The sequence below is a fragment of the Chlorocebus sabaeus genome, chromosome 24 (genome assembly GCF_047675955.1).
Source record: "Chlorocebus sabaeus isolate Y175 chromosome 24, mChlSab1.0.hap1, whole genome shotgun sequence".
Classification (NCBI taxonomy): Eukaryota; Metazoa; Chordata; class Mammalia; order Primates; family Cercopithecidae; genus Chlorocebus; species Chlorocebus sabaeus.
The window spans coordinates 51,246,580-51,266,900 of record NC_132927.1 but is presented as its reverse complement, the minus strand read 5'-3'; the positions used below and the strand labels follow the sequence as shown (position 1 = coordinate 51,266,900).

The window sequence follows — 20,321 nt, the reverse complement described above, 5'->3', positions numbered from 1 at the left end:
CACGGTCTAGATTTCTGAAGCAGCCCCTTCCGCATCCCTGGATGATTCTAGACCTGCTCTCCCCACCCACCCTACATCCCATCCCACCCTCCCCTCTCTAAGCCGCCCAGCCCCCGCCCTCCCTGCCCCCTCTCCGCCCCCTCCCCGCCCCCGACAGCGCCGCAGTGCAGACCCTGTGGCTTTAAGGCCGGCAGGAGCCGAGCCGGGCGGTGATTGGTGGTTTATTCTAAGGATCAAGGATGAGCTAATCCGCAGCCAATGGCCGCGCTGCACCGGCTGGCCGCGCACGCTGGATGCCGGAAAGCCTCGGCGGCGGCGCTCTCTGGCGTGAAGGGCCGGTGGCGTCAGGGGGAGGCCTGGCCCGCGGACCGGGCTCCCAGCTCGGGCAGGTACGGTGTTTTGTCCGGCCCCTCCTCCACCCTCCTAGGCGAGGGGCCCTCTCGGCCGCCTCTCCACCCAGGGACCGTGCACCTTGCGGCTGAGGCCCCGCGGGTTGCACGCGCCGCTTTCTGTGTCCAGGCGGGGCCAGCGGCTCTGCCCGGCAGGATCCGGCCCGGCGGGGTGGCCCCTGAAGCCAGTCCCACCCGGGCACCCCCGAGAGCAAGGCCTCAGAGCCTCGAGTTGCCCCTGGGCTTGGCCGAGCAGGGGTGGTGCGGCCTCCCTCCGCCTCCTGGCCGCATCCTGGCCTGGGTTCAGCTCCCCGCCCCACCGCCCATCCTTCTCTGTCTCTCTCCAAATGACCTCGGGTTGTAAGTTCCTGGCCCTGCCCATTCCCAGTGAGACCTGGGAGAGCAAAGGCGGGACAGTTCCGCGGGCCTCTCTCTGAGCCCATTCCTTTCCCGCAGCCATGGCTCTCATCCCTTTGGCCGCCTGGGTCACACACTGCTCAGGGAGAAGCTGCTGTCAGGTCCTTGGAGGCCACATGGCCTTCTCAAAAGTAAAGCTGGGAGGACAGAGAGACCCTCCCTGGGGCTGGGTCACCCTGCCCTCTTCTATCCCCATCCAACGTGGCACCGAGTCTGCCATTCAGTCATTCCGTCTGCCAACAGGTCTTACAGCGCAGCTCTGTGCTTAGCTCTCTGCTGGCTCCGGGAGGGGTCCTCACTCGCTGACCACACCGACCTCAGGACCAAGGGAACAAACACAGCAGGGGCAATCTGTCCTGTCCACAGAGAAGTGCTAAACCCCAAAGGGTAAATTAGATTCCCACAGGAGGAGCAGGGAGGGGAGAACAAGCAGGGTGGAGGGAACAGCATGAGGAAGAGCATTTGAGATCAGCGTGTGTGGCCTCCATGTGCTGAATGCGTACTGGATATCAAGCTTGCCCCATGGAGGCCCTGTGAAGGTGGCTGTGGATCACAGATATCCTCAGCTCTCTCCAGAGCTCAACACAGTACCAGATACTCCAGAAATGTTTGCTGAACTGAATTTGATTTGAAAGGAAAACAACCCCAGGCCCGCGCAGTGGCTCATGCCTGTAATCCCAGCACTGTGGGAGGTGGAGGCAGGCAGATCACTTGAGGTCAGGAGTTCAAGAGCAGCCTGGCCAACATGGTGAAACCCTGTCTCTACTAAAAATACAAAAAATAGCCAGGTGTGGTAGGCGAGTGCCTGTAATCCCAGCTACTTAGGATGCTGAGTCAGGAGAATTGCTTGAACCCGGGACCGGGAAGTGGAGGTTGCAGTGAGCCAAGATCACACCACTGCAATCCAGCCTGGGTGAGAGAGCAAGACTCCGACTCAAAAAAAAAAAAAAAGGAAGAAAACAGAGTCCCAAGCTGGTGATGATTCTATCATTACCACCACTTATGAAGGACCTGGATCCATGAAAAGACCTTACCCACTTTAGCTCTGACCCCTTCAGTCTTTGGAGGTGAATATTAGTCTCCCTGATATTCAGTGGAGGAAACTGGGGAGCGGATAGGGGTGTTGCGCCCAGCTAGGTCCTCCCTAATGCATTTGCCCATTCCAGGTTCCAGCTGCAGGGCAGCCATGAGCCTGGTGGCCTGCGAGTGCCTGCCCAGCCCCGGCCTGGAGCCTGAGCCTTGCTCACGAGCACGGTCCCAGGCTCGCGTGTACCTGGAGCAGATTCGCAACAGGGTGGCTCTGGGGGCATCTGACGCAACAAAGCGTGACTATCTGGTGGATGCGGCCACGCAGATCCGGCTGGCCCTGGAGCGCGACGTTGGTGAGGACTATGAGGCGGCCTTCAACCACTATCAGAATGGCGTGGACGTGCTACTCCGTGGCATACACGGTGAGGACCGGGGCTGGGCAGGCCTGGGGTGAGTGGGGAAGGGCCAGTGCAGGACTCCTCCTGTCATCCATCTGTCCTGTCCTCTGTCCATTTGTACTGGGTGAGCAGGGCACTATGCTGGCCTGCAGGGCCTCCGTGAAGGACAATGATAGCTGGCACTTATTAAGCTGTTCCTACATGCCAGGCACCATTCTAAGGGGCTTCATGTAGATTCATTCATCTGAGCGTCACAGTAATAGAAATTACTGTATATGTTGTTTTGTGTCGTTCTGAGTACACGGAACCATTTTTAAAATTCTCATGTTCCAGATGAAGAAGCTGAGGCCTGGGGCAGTTCAGTAGCTCGCTCGAGGTTCCACAGCTATCAAGTGCAGAGCTGGGGTTTGACTTCACAGGCTGTGTACTTGGCCTTCCACACCTGACTGTCTGTCCCTGGAGCTGGGCTGGGCTCCTGCCCTCTGGGAGTTTGCATTCTAGTGGGGGGAGACTGATGAGTTGATTCGGACCATTATAGTCTCAGGTAGGAAGAGGATTAGGGGGGAAGTGAAGAGAGGAAAGAAACTGAGGTCAGACTGGGCTGGCCTAGAGCATTTTCTAGATGTTAGATCTCTAATCTGAGCACTGGAGAATGGTAGGTGCATTATCCAGCTGAAGGACTGGCTAGAGTTCCAGACAGAGAACAGTCAAGGCCTAGAGGTGAGAGGGGAGGTCCCTCCAGGGCAGCATGAGGAACTTCCATGCCAGGGGAGAGGCTGGTGCTGAGGCCAGTTCGAGACGCCTGTGGCCCTGGTGGCCAGGCTTGGGGTGGCCACTGGGCCCTTCCTGCCCTCCGGCTGAAGAGACCCCTCAAGCCTGGGCTTCCAGTCTGTCCAGTCAATTCCTTTATCCTGGTCCCCACCCTAGCCTTCTTCACACTGGGCATCAGAGATGGAAGAAGCAATGTTCTCTGGAATCTTCTGTCCCCTCCTCTGAAAAAAAATGGATGGGGAAATCCCCACCCTGTCCCTTTCCAGGGTGTGACAGCTGCCAGCAAGGCGGTGGGTGCTAACGGTGAAGTGTTGTCTGCTGAGGAGTGACCCTGGTTCCTAACCTCCTCCTGCCGTTTCCCTTCCTTCTCCTTCCTGGCTGGTCCCCCACCCCGGAGGAGGGGCTCACGAAGCAATCTGGGGGCAGAATCTGCCGAACCAGGCTTAGAAACAGGAGCTCCCTCCTCGGGAGAGCAGAGGGCAGGCAATGGGAGCTGGGACTCCAGTTCTCCGAGGCCGTGGCTGGGGACCCTGGTGACCCTCGTCCCCCACAGTTGACCCCAACAAGGAGCGACGTGAGGCTGTGAAGCTGAAAATTACCAAGTACCTGCGGCGGGCAGAGGAGATCTTCAACTGCCACCTGCAGCGGCCGCTAGGCAGTGGATCCAGCCCCAGCACGGTGAGGAGACCCCCCGCCCAAAGGCCTGAGCAGGAGAAGGGCTCTGAGGGGAGACTGCGGAGGCCCCGACACCCACAGGCCGGCCCTGGGCTGCTGGGCAGAGGCCGGCAGTGGAGATCGTTAGTTGGGCTGGAGTGTGCCAGGGAGGCCCATCATCTCCTCCTCCTGGCTTCCTCTCTCTCCCGTGCCTCATGGCTCATTCATTTTCAAACAACTCACCGAGTCATCTCCAGTCCAGTCTGCCTCCCTCACAGAGCACTTGCGATGCGTGCACATATACATCTGCCGGCCTTGCACACGGTTCAATTTACACGCTTATGTGTGTCCACACTCAGAGTCTCCTGATTCTGTCTCTGTTGTGAACTGGCGTGCAATTTGGAACAGACCCTGACACCCACATGTGCACACACACACGTCTGTGTTGTGTGTATGTGCACACACACTCTCCCCACATGGCTTTCTCTAAATCAGTAAGTGCTCAGTGAGGGTGGAAAATGCATGCGCGCTTCTTACCCCATGGATGCTTGCACTCACACAACCCTCCTTGGCTCACTGCATCTCGTACGGCTGCCTTTCCCCAGAGTATGTGCTTGGTCTATAAAGCATGTTCTGTGAGACTCACAGGTTCCCAGGTTATTTCCCTACCCCCACCTTGGGAGCTTCTGCATTTTTTGAGATGGAGTCTCGCTTTGTCACCCAGGCTGGAGTACAGTGGCATGATCTTGGCTCACTGCAACTCTCCACCTCCCGGGTTCAAGCGATTCTCCTGCCTCAGCCTCCCAAGTAGCTGGGACTACAGCCAGGCGCCACCACGCCAGGCTAACTTTTGTATTTTAGTAGAGATGGGGTTTCACCATGTTGGCCAGGCTGATCTCAAACTCCTGACCTCAAGTGATCTGCCCGCCTCGGCCTCCCAAAGTGTTAGGATTACAGTTGTGAGCCACTGCGCCTGGCCTAGATGAGGCTTTTGAGAGGGGACTTCTGAAGCCCAGAGAACTTCATGGGCCTTGGGTGGGCTGAGCTGGGAAGTCGGCTTGACCACCCTGGACCAGTATGGGTACCTGTCAGTTGAGGCCAGCTTTTCCACCCAGCCTGCCCCTGTGGGGTGGGGCCTGCCTGTACCCCTGCCCTCCCTACTGCTCTCCTTGCATCCAGAAGCTCCTGCCTGATGCCTGGTGAGAAGGCCATGGCCAAGGAGGGCTTGGCCCTGAGGCTGCGTGTGGCCTGTCTCCCTCCTCTGCAGGGTTTCAGCAGCCTGAGGCTCCGGCCCATCCGCACGCTGAGCTCTGCTGTGGAGCAGCTGAGGGGCTGCAGGGTGGTCGGGGTCATCGAGAAGGTGAGTGAGTGGACACTCGCCCTGCAGGAGGGAAACAGGGTATGCAATTTGGGGTGGTAGTGGGGAGAGAGATGTGATGTGCTGAAAGCAGGCTGTAGCAGTGGCCCCCACTCCTCCAGAGGAGGTGGGCAGGGTCAGAGGGGAGTGCAGTTGTGTCCAGCAGTTCCCACCTCTCCCCCATCCCCAACACGCATGACTCTGGTCCTGGGTCCTGGAGAGGAAAATACACGGAACGAGAAGAGGCCAATTGGCCAGGCACAGTGGCTCACACCTTGAATCCCAGCACTTTGGGAGGCCAAGGCAAGAGGACTGCTTGAGCCCAGGAGTTAGAGGCCAGCCAGGGCAACATAACAAGACCCCATCTCAAATAAAATAAAATATAAAATTAAAATAAAATAAAATATAAAAAGAAGAGGCAGACAGGCCCTTTCCACAGCCCTGCAGCTCAGACCCAGAAAACCTGCTCCTTGGGAGAGTTGGGACAGAAACTGCAGGAGGAGCGAGGAGCTGTGCCCAGGGCGCTCTGCCAGCCCTCGAGGCCATGCTCACGCCCACTTCCCGCTTCCCACAGCACCCCCACCACACTCACCCTGAACCCCAGGGCTGTAGCCAAGGCACTCCACCGAGCACAGCTGGGGACTTCCTGCGGCTGGGACGTGCTCAACTCCAGAAACCTGTCCAGAGAGGGTCCGCGCTGGCCCTTCCTTGCCCAGGGCCTTGGCAAGTCTACCCTTTTTCACTCTCCTGACCTAACTCTAACTTTACCCTGTCTCAATCCCATCTCATGTGCTTTGCCTTATTCAGGGCAGACAAGAAGATAGGAGGCGACGTCTCAACCCTTACTCAGGACACTCGTTGTTAGAGTGAGGACATCAGAAGGACAGAGAATGAGGTCAAATGAGAGTCCAGCCAGTATGAGGTTCCTCTCTTCCCCGAACCCTGGAATAGTCACCCAAGAAGTTCTTTACCAAGCTGGCTAAATGGAGAGCTTCCTAAAAATACAGATGCCCAAGAATCTGTTATTTAACGTACTCGCTGAGTGATTTTGGTGGATCTAGGGGCCCACAGAGAAAAGGAGACAGTCCTGTGCTTCCCACAGGCAAGAGGATGACATGCTGCCTGCGGGAAGGCCCCGTGCTGGGCACCACCCCGGGTGGCCACAGGCAAGCCCCCTGCTCTCTGAGCTGTGGTTTCATCCTCTGGAAAGTGAGATGAGAATTCTCTGTCTATGGGGTGATCTGGGAGGTAAAACAATTTTGGGGAAAGACCTGGCACATGCTATGACACTGATTACATGTTTGATGGCTCTAAATACAAGTGACAGGAGTGAGCTGGGAGGTATGCACGCCCCTGTTCCCGGGCCTTACTCTGGCTGCTTCTCCTGGGTCCCTGGGGCAGGCCCCAGACTGTCAGCGCAGGCCCTGCCAGCTTCCATCTGCCATGGTCCCCTCCCCAATGCTCGAGTGTCAGTGGCCACGACCCAACCTTGGCTGAGCACAGCTGCTCCCAGGGACCGGCTGGGAGGTGACTGACACCGTGCCTCCCAGTAAGATCCTGCTGAACCATACATGTTATGGCGAGAGGGGTTCTGAGCTGAGTATGACAGGAAAACAGTGAGTTAAAGTTATGTTGCTTTGTTTTTTTAATGATAGGAGTTCTTAGAGTTTGTAGATGCAGATGTACACTATGACATAGAATTCCCCAAACTTGTTTAGCCTCAGGAAAGTGGTTTAGGAATCTGGTGTTTCGAGGCCCCTGCAGATGGAAAGCACAAATTAAGGCCAAGCCCAACCATTCTTTTTTTTTTTTTTTTTTTTTTGACAGAGGGTCTCGCTCTGTAGCTCAGGCTGGAGTGCAGTGGCGTGATCTCAGCTCACTGCAGCCTCGACCTACCAGGCTCAAGCAGTCCTCCCACCTCAGCCTCCTGAGTAGCTGAGACCACAGTCTCAAGCCCTGCTAATTTCTTCTATTTTTTGTAGAGCGAACTCGCTGTGTTGCCCAGACTGGTCTCAAACTCCTTGTCTCAGGTGATCCTCCACCTCCATTTAGGCCTCCCAAAGCGCTCGGGATTACAGGCATGAGCCACTGGCCCGCCCCATTCTATTTCAGGGCTGCCCTTCTGTTTTTTGTTTTTTATCCTGTCTCGGGTACTCAAGGACTTCACCTCCCTCCTGAGATCCTACTTCCTTTCCCTGTGTCATGCCCAAGCCATCACTTTCCCCAAATTAGGAAAGGTGTTACTACCCCTGGGCCTGGGTCCCTGCAGCCAGACTTGGATATACTGTCACCCTTGTTCCATTCCACAGCTCTGCCCAGACAGATCCGGGGAGGTGGGCAGTGCCAGCCTGCAGCAGCCCTCAGGCCCAGGGAGGAAGCAAAGGGCTTGCTCGGGATGATGCTTGAGTGATCCCTAACGTGTCTGGCTGTTGGGATAACTATAGGGGCTGAAGAGATGGTGGCAGGGAGCAGTGAGGTGGGTGGGTCGGGACTTGGTAAGCAGCCAGAATGCCCGAGGGCCTGGCCTCAGAGCCTGGGGGCCAGGGAGACGTCACCGGTGTTTGCTGAGCCTCGTGCAGGAGCCAGGCTCTGAGATGGGGTGGAGGAAGAAAAAAAAGGTCATCCAAGTCACTTCATTTGTTTGGCTTAAACACAGGGTGTTCTTTGTTTGTTTGTTTGTTTTTTAGTTGTTACCAACATGTAAAAATGTGCAGATTCTTATAAAAGTCCAGATTTCCTGCTTCTCTTGAAAAAATCAGATCTGGAAACGCTGGGCTCCCATTCCCCTGTGGCAGCAGGGAATGAAGGAGGATATGCCTGCTTTAGACAGGGCACCAGCCCTCCCGTCTGCGCCTCCACCCTGCCCATTTGCTCACATGCCTGGCCCTTGTGGCCTTTGAGTTTAAAAACTTGTTTGAAATCTTTAGGCTTGTTTGTTCCATGGGAGATTCCTCCTGGGATTTTGATACTTTGTGCATCTTTAAAGAAGAGGTTTACCATGTTTCACCAAACTTTAATGGTCCCTCTGTCCCAAGAATTCAGTGGGTGTCTATATTTACAACAATTGCTCTTTTTGCCTTCCATCTTCCCAAATGGAAAGCTCACCCAACAGTTGTACGGAACCTTCTCATTTACAGAGCTGCGGCAGTAAATCCTCACAGTCACCATGGGGGAGTGAAGGCTTATATGGTGCTGTTCAACACGGTAGTCATTAGCCACATAAGCCTCTCTGCATTCATATTCATTACCAATGAAGTCATCTGTGTCTCAGTTGCATCAGTCACATTTCAAGTGTTCAATGGCCCCATGTGGCTACTGGCTTCCATATTGGACAGTGCAGACGTATAATCCTGCCATCGTGATAAGAAGTTCAATTGGACAGTGCTGCATTTTAATAATTGTCCTACAGAGAATTAAACTGAGGTTCAAAGAATTCAACGGGGCTGGGCTCGGTGGCACACACCTGTAATCCCAACACTTTGGGGAGCTGAGGTGGGTGGATCACCGGAGGTCAGGAGTTCGAGACCAGCCTGACCAATATGGTGAAACCCCGTCTCTACTGAAAATACAAAATTAGCCAGGTGTGGTGGCACATGCCTGTAATCCCAGCTACTCGGGAGGCTGAGGCAGGAGAATCACTTGAACCTGGGAGGCATAGATTGCAATGAGCTGAGATCACACCACTGCACTCTAGCCTGGGCAACAACAGTAAAACTCTATCTCAAAAATAAATGAACAAAGAAGTAGACTGGGCGCGGTGGCTCACGCCTGTAATCCCAGTACTTTGGGAGGCCGAGGCAGGTAGATCACCTGAGGTCAGGAGTTCAAGACCAGCCTGGCCAACATGGCGAAACCCCATCTCTACTAAAAATACAAAATTTAGCTGGGCATGGTGGCGCGTGCCTATAAGCCCAGCTACTAGGGGGCCGAGGCAGGAGGATTGCTTGAACCTGGGAGGTGGAGGTTACAGTGACCTGAGATCACGCCACTGTACTCCAACCTGGGCAACAGAGTGAGACTCCATCTCAAAATAAATAAATAAATAAAAATAAAAAAAGAAGTCAAGGGACTAGACAGTCCTCCGTCCCCCAAACCACTGAGTAAAAGGGGTTTCTTGTTTGGTTGACTGAATGGGAAAATGCCCCCTACTTTGCTGCCCTTTTGAAATATAATGAAAGAAAAAGGAGAAGAAAAAAAAATCCCCTGAATCCTACCTAACTCCAAGATAATCACTGTTAACGTTTTAGTCTAATTCTTTCTGGATACTGAGGTTGGTTTTAGTATGTTTTTAGCAGAAGTCTTTCAGTGTATGGATCAAGGTTTATTTCTGGCTTCCTCAGCCTTCCCTCCTTCGCGGGTTTTTTTGGACTCTGTCAATCAGAGGCCCTTGCCCGGGACAAGGTGGCGGGGAATCCCACTTGGCAAGGGACGGTGGGGAATTATCCGGGGTGTCAGGATTTGTGGGAAACTCTGTTCTCCTAAATGACTCCAGAGTTTTCTTCCTTGCTTTTTCAAATATTGCACAAGTTTGGTCAGGGAGCCAAGCCCAGGCTGGACTCAGTCTCTGGCTGTTGGAGGAGAGACCTCTGGTGGTCGGAGAGGACACCTTGCTCCTGCTGCGAAAAGGATCCTGGGCGCTCGTGTAGCCCACTGCCTTCCTTTCACTGGTGATGGAGAAACAGGCTCAGGAAGGAAGGCCCATGCCAAGGTCACCTGGTTACACCTTGCTCCTGCTGCGAAAAGGATCCTGGGCGCTCGTGTAGCCCACTGCCTTCCTTTCACTGGTGATGGAGAAACAGGCTCAGGAGGGAAGGCCTGTGCCAAGGTCACCTGGTTGTGCTCTCAGTTCCAGTAAAGTCTGCAGGGTTCTGGGATCAACCTGCCTGGGTTCAAGTCCTGACTTGACCACTTTTTAGCAGTGGGACAGTAGGCCACATAACCTCTCTGAGGCTCAGGCCTGAATTTTGGCAGGATTGTGGGGATAAAGTTAAACAACCTATGTAAAATGCTTGGCACAGAGTAAGCGCTTTATAGCCAGGGTGGGCTTCCCCTCAGATGACACTGGTAATAATCACGACAGGTTGTCAAAGGTGTGCTCTGCGGCAGGTGCAGGCTGCTGCTGTGCCTGAATCGCCTGCTTTAACAGAATCCTCTTCATGACCCCCTGAAGGAAATGCTGCTATGACCCCATTTTGTACTTAAAAGGAGCAAGGTTCAGAGAGGCCATGTGACTTGGCCCATGTGATCCCTGACATTCTCACAGCCTGTCCATTCACCAAGGGCTTTCTTGGTTTTTTGTTTTTTGTTTTGTTTTGTTTTGTTTTGTTTTTCAGATGGAGTCTCTCTCCGTTGCCCAGACTAGAGTGCAGTGGCATGATCTAGGCTCACTGCAACTCCGCCTCCCGAGTTCAAGTGATTCTCCTACTTCAGCTTCCCAGGTAGCTGGGATTACAGGCGGGCACCACCACGCCCAGCTAATTTTTGTATTTTTAGTAGAGATGGGGTTTCACCATGTTGGCCAGACTGGTTTTGAACTCCTGACCTCAGGTGATCCACCCGCCTTGGCCTCCCAAATTGCGGAGATTACAGGGCTGAGCCACCCCACCCGGCCCTCACCAAGGGCTTTCTGTATGGCTTCAACAATCCAGAGATGTAGGGAAGGTGGGCATTTGGAATTCCTGGTTGGTAGATGAGAAAATCAATTCAATTTGCCCAAGATCGAAGCCCAGTGCCCCTTCCCCTACCCTGATCCCAAGCTGTGGCCTTCCTCACTGCCCAGTAGCCTGGCCTCAGGGCCCAGTTCCTACCCCCCACCATGGCTGGCCACGGCCTCCCTGGGGAATGTCTGCAGGGCAGGCCAGCAGCCAAGGAGTCACAACCCCAGGGTGCGGGCCTTGCCTCCACACGCCCTCACCTGGGCTGAATCCTCTGTTCCCGCCCTCGACGTACCTGTGTGCCCGCTCCTCCTGCTGGGGCCCGCCCCTGCCCACCAGGCAGATGAGAAAAGGGCCCTACTCCAAACACGACCCCGACCTTGCAATTGACAGCCTCTGCCTCTAATGGAGACCAACACAAGAAGAGGCTGCTCTCCAAGGAAAGCCTCCCGAGAGGACTTTACTTATTTGTTTGTAATTTTTATTTGCAGTCAGGAGTACATATGCAGGTTTTTCACATAGATAAACTTGCGTCGTGGGGGTCTGTGTAAATGAAGGGGGTGGAGTGGAGTGGGGAAGAGGCCTGAACGCAGCATGCCAAGCCCACACAACGTGGCTGCGCTGGGGACACCTGGAGTCACCTCAGAGCTGTGGCTTCCTCAATTGTAAAGCAAGAGATCAGAGGCCGGGCGCAGTGGCTCATGTCTGTAATCCCAACACTTTGGGAGGCCGAGGCCAGCGGATCACAAGGTCAGGAGATCGAGACCATCCTGGCTAACACAGTGAAACCCCATCTCTGCTAAAAAATACGAAAAATTAGCTGGGCGTGGTGGCAGGCGCCTGTAGTCCCAGCTGCTTGGGAGGCTGAGGCAGGAGAATGGCGTGAACCCAGGAGGCGGAGCTTGCAGTGAGACGAGATCGCACCACTGCACTCCAGCCTGGGCGACAGAGCGAGACTCTGTCTCAAAAAAAAAAAAAAAAGAGATCGGGGAAGTGACTGGCTCTGAGGTCCCTTCCAGCCGTGACACCTCAGACTCTGCAGGATGGTGGGGCTCTGGCCAAGGCCTTGGGTGAGGGGTTGATCTCTGGGGGTCCAGGTGGAACAGGGCTTCTCAGTTGATCTCTAGGGGTCCAGGTGGAACAGGGCTTCTCAGCCCTCCCCTTAGGCGGTGTGAGGCTTGGCCCAGCATGGGCAGGGCGTTCTTCTCGCACCACACACACAGTGAGCCGAGGCTCGGGCTGCTCGCAGTGTGTGTGTCCAGCACTTACTACATCCCTGCACTGTGCAGGGCTCCGGGAATACAGAGCTCACAGTCCAGTGGGGAGACAGATTAGACAGTGTGAAGAGGCTCTCCTGAGGGTGAACTAAGAGAGCACTGGAGACAGATTAGGGACCCCAGCCCCCGTAATCTTGGGAAGGCTTCCTGGAGGAGGCAGCATCTGAGACCACAGGTCTAGCAGGGGTGGATGAGCAGGATAGGATCGATGTCCGCTTCAGGAGTGCCACCAAAGCCCGCCCTCCCTGCCCTGCCACTGGAGTGAGCCAACCTCAGTGGAGGAACCTGGGAGGGGGTCAGGCTGGGGTCACGGAGCCCCAGGAGCTAGCACATGCCTTAACCAGTGCCTCTTGGACTTTGGCAGGTGCAGCTGGTCCAGGACCCGGCAACAGGAGGGAACTTCGTGGTGAAGGCAGGTGCCACCCTGCCACTGCCACTCTGCATTCCCCTTGGATCTTTCTGAGGGCTTTTGGAAACTCCTACCCAGAACCTGCATTAAGAAGCCTACACTCCCTCCCCCAAAAGCTGCTTGTTCTACCCGAACATGCCCCGCTTTCCAAATGGACACACATGCACATACACACAAATACACAAACACACAAATACACATGCACACACACATGCACACACAAACACATGCACACACACTGCCCCCTCTTTGGCTAGAGGGTGGAGGACCCGGATTCTACAGGGGTAATGGGGGTAAGGACAGGTCAGGAACTGAGGGAGGCATTTGCTCCACCCTCATTCGGGTGCCCCTGAAGCCAGGGCTAGGAGGTCCCCTAACAGCAGCAGTCTCTGGCCTGTCCCCGGCTGATCTGCCTGCCCTGCCCCTCCCAGAGCCTACCCAGGTGCCACATGGTGAGCCGGGAGCGGCTGACCATCATCCCACACGGAGTCCCCTACATGACGAAGCTGCTCAGGTACTTTGTGAGCGAGGACTCCATCTTCCTGCACCTGGAGCATGTGCAAGGTGAGCAGGCCTAGGGGCCCCTGTCAGCTGCCCAGGACTTTGGGATATGTTGTCAACTCTTAAAATGCTGAGCCCTGGCAGGGCGTGGTGGCTCATGCCTATAATCCCAGCACTTTGGGAGGCCGAGGCAGGCAGATCAACTGAGGTCAGGAGTTCCAAACCAGCCTGGCCAACATGGTGAAACCCTGTCTTTACTAAAAATACAAAAACTAGCCAGGGGTGCTTGTGTGTGCCTGTAATCCCAGCTACTTGGGAAACGGAGGCAGGAGAATGACTTGAACCTAAGAGGTGGAGGTTGCAGTGAGCCAAGATCATGCCACTGCACTCTAGCCTGGGCAACAAAGCAAGACTCTGCCTCAAAAAAAAAAAAAAAGCTGAGACCTGGGGAGGGGCGGAACTTGCACCAGATGTACAGCACAGACCGGGGGACCCGGCCTTTCTGGAGGCCAGTCAGGCTGTTGTGGGCCTGTGTGCGGTGCCAAGGGGGCAGGGGACATCCTGGGGAGGATGCCCACATCGTGGGTGGGCGTGAGAATCAAAGCTGTCTCCTCTGTCACTGTTTCCTCCTGCGTTGACTCTTTTCATTTTTCTGGACTGTGCCGATCCCTTGGGAGTGGCCAGACAGGGTGGTGGTGACTGAAGTTATGATTGTATTGATGACTTTTTAAAGTGAGGTCCACATCTGGGGTCATGACACATAGTCATCATCAGTCTGTGCCTGGCCTTCTTTAAATTTCTTTGTATCAGTCTCCCTAAAAACAGTGTTCACATTAGTGAACCCACCACCCAAACCACAGACACTGGCAGTGCTGGACGTCTGTCGGTGGTGTGCCAGTTTGTGAGGCTGGGCCCGCTTTAGGTGGGTCAAGAGGAGGGCAGAGGGCATTCTAAGCTGAGGGGTGGGAGGGAGCAGAGGTGAGGGGCTGAACTAGGCCCGGACACCCAGAGGCAGAAAGTCTGTGCCCAAGACAAGGGAGGCAGGAGTGGGAGCGGGCCCTGGCATCCATGCTCTTTTTCTCCCTGTCCCCATGCTCACCGCTCCCTCTGCATGGCCCAGGAGGCACTCTCTGGTCCCACCTGCTCTCCCAGGCGCACTCCCGACATTCTGGGCTCAGCTCTGGCTCTACCCAGGAGAGGATGAAGGCTCAGCTCAACCCCCACCTCAACCTCCTGACCCCAGTGAGGATCCCCTCAGGCCACACCCCTGACCAGGACAGAATCGCCCTGGAGCCTCCTAGGACTTCTCCGAGCCTTCCCCTAGCCGGGGAGGCCCCATCCACCAGACCCCAGAGGGAGGCTGAAGGTGAACCCACAGCCAGGACCAGCACCTCTGGCTCCTCGGACCTTCCAAAGGCCCCAGGTGGCCACCTGCACCTTCAAGCTAGGCGGGCTGGCCAGAACTCAGACGCTGGGCCCCCTCAGGGACTCACTTGGGTTCCCGAGGGGGCCCTGGTGCTAGGGGGCTGTGGCCGAGGCATGGATCAGAGCTGCCTGTCAGCAGATGGGGCCGGCCGGGGCTGTGGCAGGGCCACCTGGAGTGTGAGAGAGGAGCAGGTGAAGCAGTGGGCGGCGGAGATGCTGGTGGCACTGGAGGCACTGCATGAGCAGGGGGTGCTGTGCCGGGACCTCCACCCCGGGAACCTGCTCCTGGACCAGGCAGGTAGGTGCCCTCCCCACCCCTCAGGGGGGCAGCCCCCAAAGCCTCCTCAGGCAGAGGACGAGAGATCCCCAAAGTCGAGGGGACCTCCAAGGTTGTCTTCTCCTCCCTGGCCCCAGCCAGCCTTTCAGTGGGCCTAGGCCGGAGTCTGTTGGCTGAGGCTCCTGGGAGTACCCTGTGGGCTCTGTGAGCCTCAGGGTGCTGTGCCCCTGCAGAGGTTCTGCACAGCAAGGCCATTGCCTCCCACCGCATGACTGTTGGGGGAAGCCCTGGAACCTCCTCCCCTGTGTCAGCTGTCCTCAATCTTTGTCCCCTCCTTTTTCCTCCTACACACTGGAGGTCACATCCGGCTCACATATTTTGGCCAGTGGTCAGAGGTGGAGCCCCAGTGCTGCGGGGAGGCCGTGGACAATCTCTACAGCGCCCCAGGCAAGAAGGGGGAGGCCGGGGTGGGCCCTAGCACCTGGGTGCCTTTGTGGGGGTTGCGCCCAGAGTCTGAGAATTGACAGAGGGGGTGGGTGGTGTCTGGGTAGGCTGGGGAGAACGGAAGAGGCCCTCTTGGGTGAGGCTGGGACCCGTGTTCTTGTTCCCACAGAGGTGGGTGGGATTTCTGAGCTGACAGAAGCCTGTGACTGGTGGAGCTTTGGGTCTCTACTGTATGAACTGCTGACAGGAATGGTGAGTGGCTGGGCTGGGTGTAGTGCTCTGGTGGGTGCCACTGAGTGTGGGATGGGCCAGGCTTAGTCCAGTCACTCAGTCTGGGCAGAGACTGCCTGGCTGTCCTGCCAGCACAGCTGCCCCCAAAGCCGGGGACACACTTAGCACTCCCAGCACATTAGTTGGCTATAGCTAAGGAGACTGTCAGCTTCTGTGAATGAGAGTAGAGTGGGGTGGTCAGTGAAGGTTTCTGCCAGAGAGAGCCTGGGCCCAGGTGGTGTTTAGATTTGGAGGAAGCGCAAAATGTGACACAGCCCTTCTTCCCTGGAATTCTGTTCAATCCTCCTGAGCCCACTGTTCACTTCTCCCACGCATGCCCTCGTGGGCTGCCACTCCCAGACCTTCGCTGGAGGATGGGAGAGAGGGGCTCTTTCACTCTTTTGCCCTGTCCAGCCTGGGTCAGCCAAGAGCTCAAAAGATCCCCCACAAACACTCCAGGAACCTGTGTTTGCAGGTTGCAGTCAGGGCAGGCACTCTTGGGAACAGTAGATGGCTCTGCCCTCTATCCTCCTCACTCATGAGCTCAGCACCACAACTGAGACCAGTTTTGTAGGCAACAAGGGAGAGGCCAAAGTGCATATGAGCAGGAAATAGCCAGAATGGATGCAGCGTGAACTGAAGTCCAGATCTGACCAGTCCATCCGGGGTCCCTCCTGCTTTCGTCCCATGGCACAGGGCCCCTGAGAGTCCTGGTTGCAATTTCCCCCCGAGTGGCTCTCTCCTTCCTGTCTCCTCTCACCTCTCCAGCCCAGAGCTCCTGGCCTTCCTCCTAGGGGTTCCTGGAAGTTCATACTTCCCTCCAGACAGACCCTCTGCTCCCCAAAGCTGTGCCTTTCTGGGGTGTGGAGAGGTCCTATTTTATTTTATTGCCACGCCCCTGCCTTGGCCCCGATGGTAGCATGCCGTGGCCTGCTGCCAAATGAATAGCCCATGTGGATTTTTTAAATAAGGAGAAAAGTTCCATCACTGTTCTCAAGAGTGCCTGCCCTGATTGCAACCCAAGATAGTTGCTTCTAGCAAGCTTGGAGCCAAGACCTAGGTTCAAACCCTGAACTTGGCACAAGTCCCTTTACCTCTCTGGGCCTGTTTCTTGCCTTTTGTGGATAATGTAAAGGCACTGCTTAGCCATCAGGCAGTGTCTGGCCCTGGCAACTATAATTATTGTCATCATCCTCATGGGATGTGACATGGGAAAAAAAAATCCTGGCTGCCACTGTAAGGTAGACAGTCCTGGGGTCGCCTCCTCAGAGGCCCTTCCCTGTGTCCTCCCAGGCACTGTCCCAGAGCCACCCTTCAGGAATCCAGGCCCACACCCAGCTCCAGCTGCCTGAGTGGCTTAGTCGTCCGGCGGCCTCTCTGCTGACTGAGGTGAGGTGTAGCCCGGCCAGAGGAAGCAGCTGCCTAGCCTGAGAAAGGTGCTGGGAGGGGCACAGAACTGTGTCTGCACCACGTGTGCTTCGTGCTCAGTGTCTGAAGTGGATGCAGAGGATAGTAGGGTCAACACATTTCTACATGTTGGTGGCCAACTACCACTAATGTCCTCAGGGTAAAATGTGGGTTCCACGGGCCAGGTTGCCAGGGAGCAGGCCCCCTAGGGGCCATAAGTGGTTGGAGTCCCTGGAGGTCACCCTATGCCTTCGCAGCCAGAGGGGGGGCAGGCCAGCTGACTGGGCCTCTCTCTGCAGCTGCTGCAGTTCGAGCCTACCCGGCGCCTGGGCGTGGGAGAAGGTGGTGTCAGCAAACTCAAGGCCCATCCCTTTTTCAGTACCATCCAGTGGAGCAAACTGGTGGGGTAAGAGGGTAGAGCGGGTGACGGAAGCAGCTGGCCTGGTCTGGATCGCCTCTCCTCCTTGCCTGACACCCAGGGCTGGCCCTCTATCAGCGGGCTTCGGGCGAGGAATGGAGGGCACTGCCTGTCCTACTGGGCTCCCACTGGGACCTCAGAATTATGGCCACCACCCAGGAAGGGTCAGCTCCTGGAAAAGCTGGAGGTGGGGGCAGTCAAGGCCTGCCCTGCTAAGCAGCTTGAACCTTCCACCCATCAGTCAACAGACCCATTGAGCATGTGGACTCACCATGTTAAAGGCTGCCCTCTGTGTCACTGGCGCTGAGCTCTTGACCACCTGCTGCACCCTACTGTGAGGTGCTGTGACTCACTCACTGCCATGTTGTGCCCTACTCAGGACATCTCTGGAGACTCATCTCAGGACACTGATCCACTGGCTCAGTGGACCCAAACCAGACTGTCCTGGCTAGTCCTCTTAGTCACACAATGAGTGGGCCTCTTCCACCAGAAGCTGTTACTGCAGCTAGAGAGGCTCAGAAGCAAGGATGCCATCTGTAGTGTGGGGAGGGATAAGGTAGGGGACAGGAAGACCCCCCCATTCCTGACCATGCCCCCTATCTTGCGATTTCAGACTTGGGAGAGCAAAAGGGAGGGGAAGAAAATAAGAGGAATGGGGGGAGGAAGGAATGCACAGCTCTGCCCCTTAGAGCAAGTCTGAAACCAGAATCAAGAGCCCTCCTCCCCAGTGGAGCCAGCTGTGTGGGGGGAGGGGGGCAGCCTGCCCCAGGGGTACAAGAGGACAGCAATTCAGCCTCCAGGCCAAAGCAGCTGAGACAAGGTGTGCCCATCAGGATCCCCTCTCAGGCTTTGGCTGTTTACCATGTCACTGCCTACTGTGACTTCATGTCCTTTAGGGGTAAGAAACCACAAAACGTATGGAACAATTATCCATGGCTCTTAGCCAGAAACGTCTTGCTTCTGGTCTCTGAAAAACTGGGGTGAGTGGTTGTCCCAAAGACAATCGCCCCCAGTTTGGGGGCTCCTCTCAGGGTTCACCCTGTCACCGGGGTGTGGGACCTGGGAAACTTCCACTAGACTTTTGCCCCCAGCTCCTCCCCGCCAGCATCCCAGTCACCACCAGATGGCGCTTCCTACATGGTCCACCTGTCTGGTTCTGAAGGCCCAACTCTGTCAGGCCAGACTCCTGTCACTCATGGTGGGGAGACCTGACTTCCTCGGGCTCTTCAGGAGACTGAGACAGAGAGGACAAGCGAAAGCGCAGCCTGTGTGTGACTCTCCGCGGTTCACATCCTGCCTCTCCCTGGGGTTTACCTAGCCCCAATAAAGCCTGCTCTGGCCTATGGTGTTCTTGCTTCTTCCATGCAATGACCGCGGCTCACTGGGGCAGGTTGGAAGGCTCCCCCATAGACGCTCCAGAGTGAAGTCAAGAGTGAGCTTGGGGGCTGCCAGGAAGTAGGATGCAGGGCTGGTGGTGAGCAGCATGCCACCTGTGCCCTGGGCCTCAGGGGAAGTGGTGAGGTCAGGAGGAGGACCAGGCTCTGTGGGGAAGAGGATAAAGAAGCCTTGGAAGAGGCTCATGGTGCCTGGGGGAATGCCAGTTGCATCCTCACAGTGACCCCTTGCAACAGAAGGTAGCTCCTGAGAAAACTGAAGCTCAAAGAGGTTAAGCACACAACCTAGCCAGAGTTGCAAGTTAGTGTTCCTTCTGCTACTCTCCCTAAGTCAGGCTGGACCACTTCCAACCACTGCTTCATGAAACACAAGTCACTTCTGGAACTTCTGTGCTTCATCCACCCAACGCTACATGTCTGGTACCTTGTTGGGCCCTGAATTTAGAATACTGTGGGTCCCAACTTACAGTCGACCTCCTTTCAATAGAATGGGGCAAGCAATGCCTATTTTGCAGGTTTACCAGATAAATTAAAGCTTCTAACACCAAGTCCTGTTCTTCCTTTCATTCAACTTAATTTTTCTATCTACTAGAGCTCTAGTTCTACCCTCTGGGACCCACTTCCCTCCTGTGAGACCTTCACAGAGGGATGGCCTCACTGCAAGAGCGCTCAGCAGACAGGGACTGTGGAAAGGCAAGGCTGTGTTTAAGCCTGGAATCCATCACACCTGCCACCTGCAGTCTAGGTTAGCTACCAACCCTGTATACTCACCCTCACTGACCACTGCTCCTAGGAGGTCATCAACTCTCACCTGTTCATGTGTATTGACCTTGAGCATCTTGGTACACGACGTAATCAAATCCAAATGAAATGAGATGCTCCCACCCCTCCCAAATCCATCACTGAAATAATGTAAGCCCCCACAAAAAAGGCAAGTCTACTGGTGTTTTGAAAGGGCTTCATCAAGATAGTGACCCCAAATTCTCTGGAGTATGGCTTGATGGGCTCAAGGAAGCTGGGGCACTAAGAGACTATGATGCTTTTGAAAACTTAAAAAAAAATAAAATCCTAAGCCCCCCAACCATCTGTATGGACCCTCCTCTCAGTCAAGGGCATTCCAAAGTTAACCTGAAAAGCTACTTCAGGCCATGGTGGGAAGAGGGAGCCAGCCATGGCTCATTATACCCTAAAACAGGCTCCTTAAGTCTGATGAGAAGCATTTACAATCTATTTTCTCTGAAGCCTGCTGGCTGGAGGCTTCATCTGCGTAAAACCTTGGTCTCCACGACTCCTTATTGTAACCCAGACATTACTTTCTATTGATTCCAGGTCTTTAGATAGTAACTCTTTCAATAAATTGCCAATCAGAAAATCTTTGATTCTGCCTATGACAACACCCCTAGGCCTTGAGCTGTCCTCCCTCTACAGACCAAACCACTGTACATCTTACATGTATTGACTGGTGTCTTATGTCTCACTAAAATGTATTAAATGTGTAAAACTAAGTTGGAGCCAGACCACCTTGAACACATGTTCTCAGGATCTCCTAAAGGTGGTGTCACAGACCATCAGTCACTCACATTTGGCTCAGAATAAATCTCTTCAAATATTTTACAGAGGTTGACTCTTTTTGGCAACACTTTCCTGGCTGGCAGTCAGGATTCTATCTTCTGTCAAATTAGGACAAATTAGACAAATCCCTTCCACATAAGGGATTTCTGATTCCACAAGATAAGCAACGGGACCTTAAGTGGTTTTCAGTGATGTCAGTGCAACAGTGCTGGGGACCTGTACCACCTCGGTAGCCAAAAGGAACACAGATACAGGAAC

At 55.2% G+C, this 20,321-nt stretch overlaps 1 protein-coding gene across 13 annotated transcripts; it reads left to right on the top strand.

The window, feature by feature from the left end:
- The first annotated feature begins 240 nt into the window (after positions 1–240).
- On the top strand, positions 241–18,440 carry RPS6KL1 (ribosomal protein S6 kinase like 1). 13 transcript variants are annotated; one of them, XM_073011160.1, is made up of 14 exons: positions 242–389; positions 1,050–1,193; positions 1,973–2,257; positions 3,558–3,682; positions 4,926–5,018; positions 10,349–10,453; positions 12,311–12,358; positions 12,787–12,919; positions 13,977–14,579; positions 14,916–15,005; positions 15,172–15,254; positions 16,566–16,666; positions 16,979–17,085; positions 17,339–18,440. In XM_073011160.1, the coding sequence occupies exons 3-14, from the start codon at positions 1,993–1,995 to the stop codon at positions 17,374–17,376; spliced, it is 1,791 nt and encodes a 596-aa protein (XP_072867261.1). In that variant the 5' UTR covers positions 242–389; positions 1,050–1,193; positions 1,973–1,992; the 3' UTR covers positions 17,377–18,440. The 13 variants fall into 13 exon arrangements, with proteins under 13 accessions (XP_072867265.1, XP_072867261.1, XP_072867264.1 ...); XM_073011161.1 differs by having other exon boundaries at positions 244–389; positions 16,566–16,661; XM_073011164.1 differs by lacking the exon at positions 16,566–16,666 and having other exon boundaries at positions 241–389.
- The last annotated feature ends 1,881 nt before the right edge of the window (positions 18,441–20,321 follow it).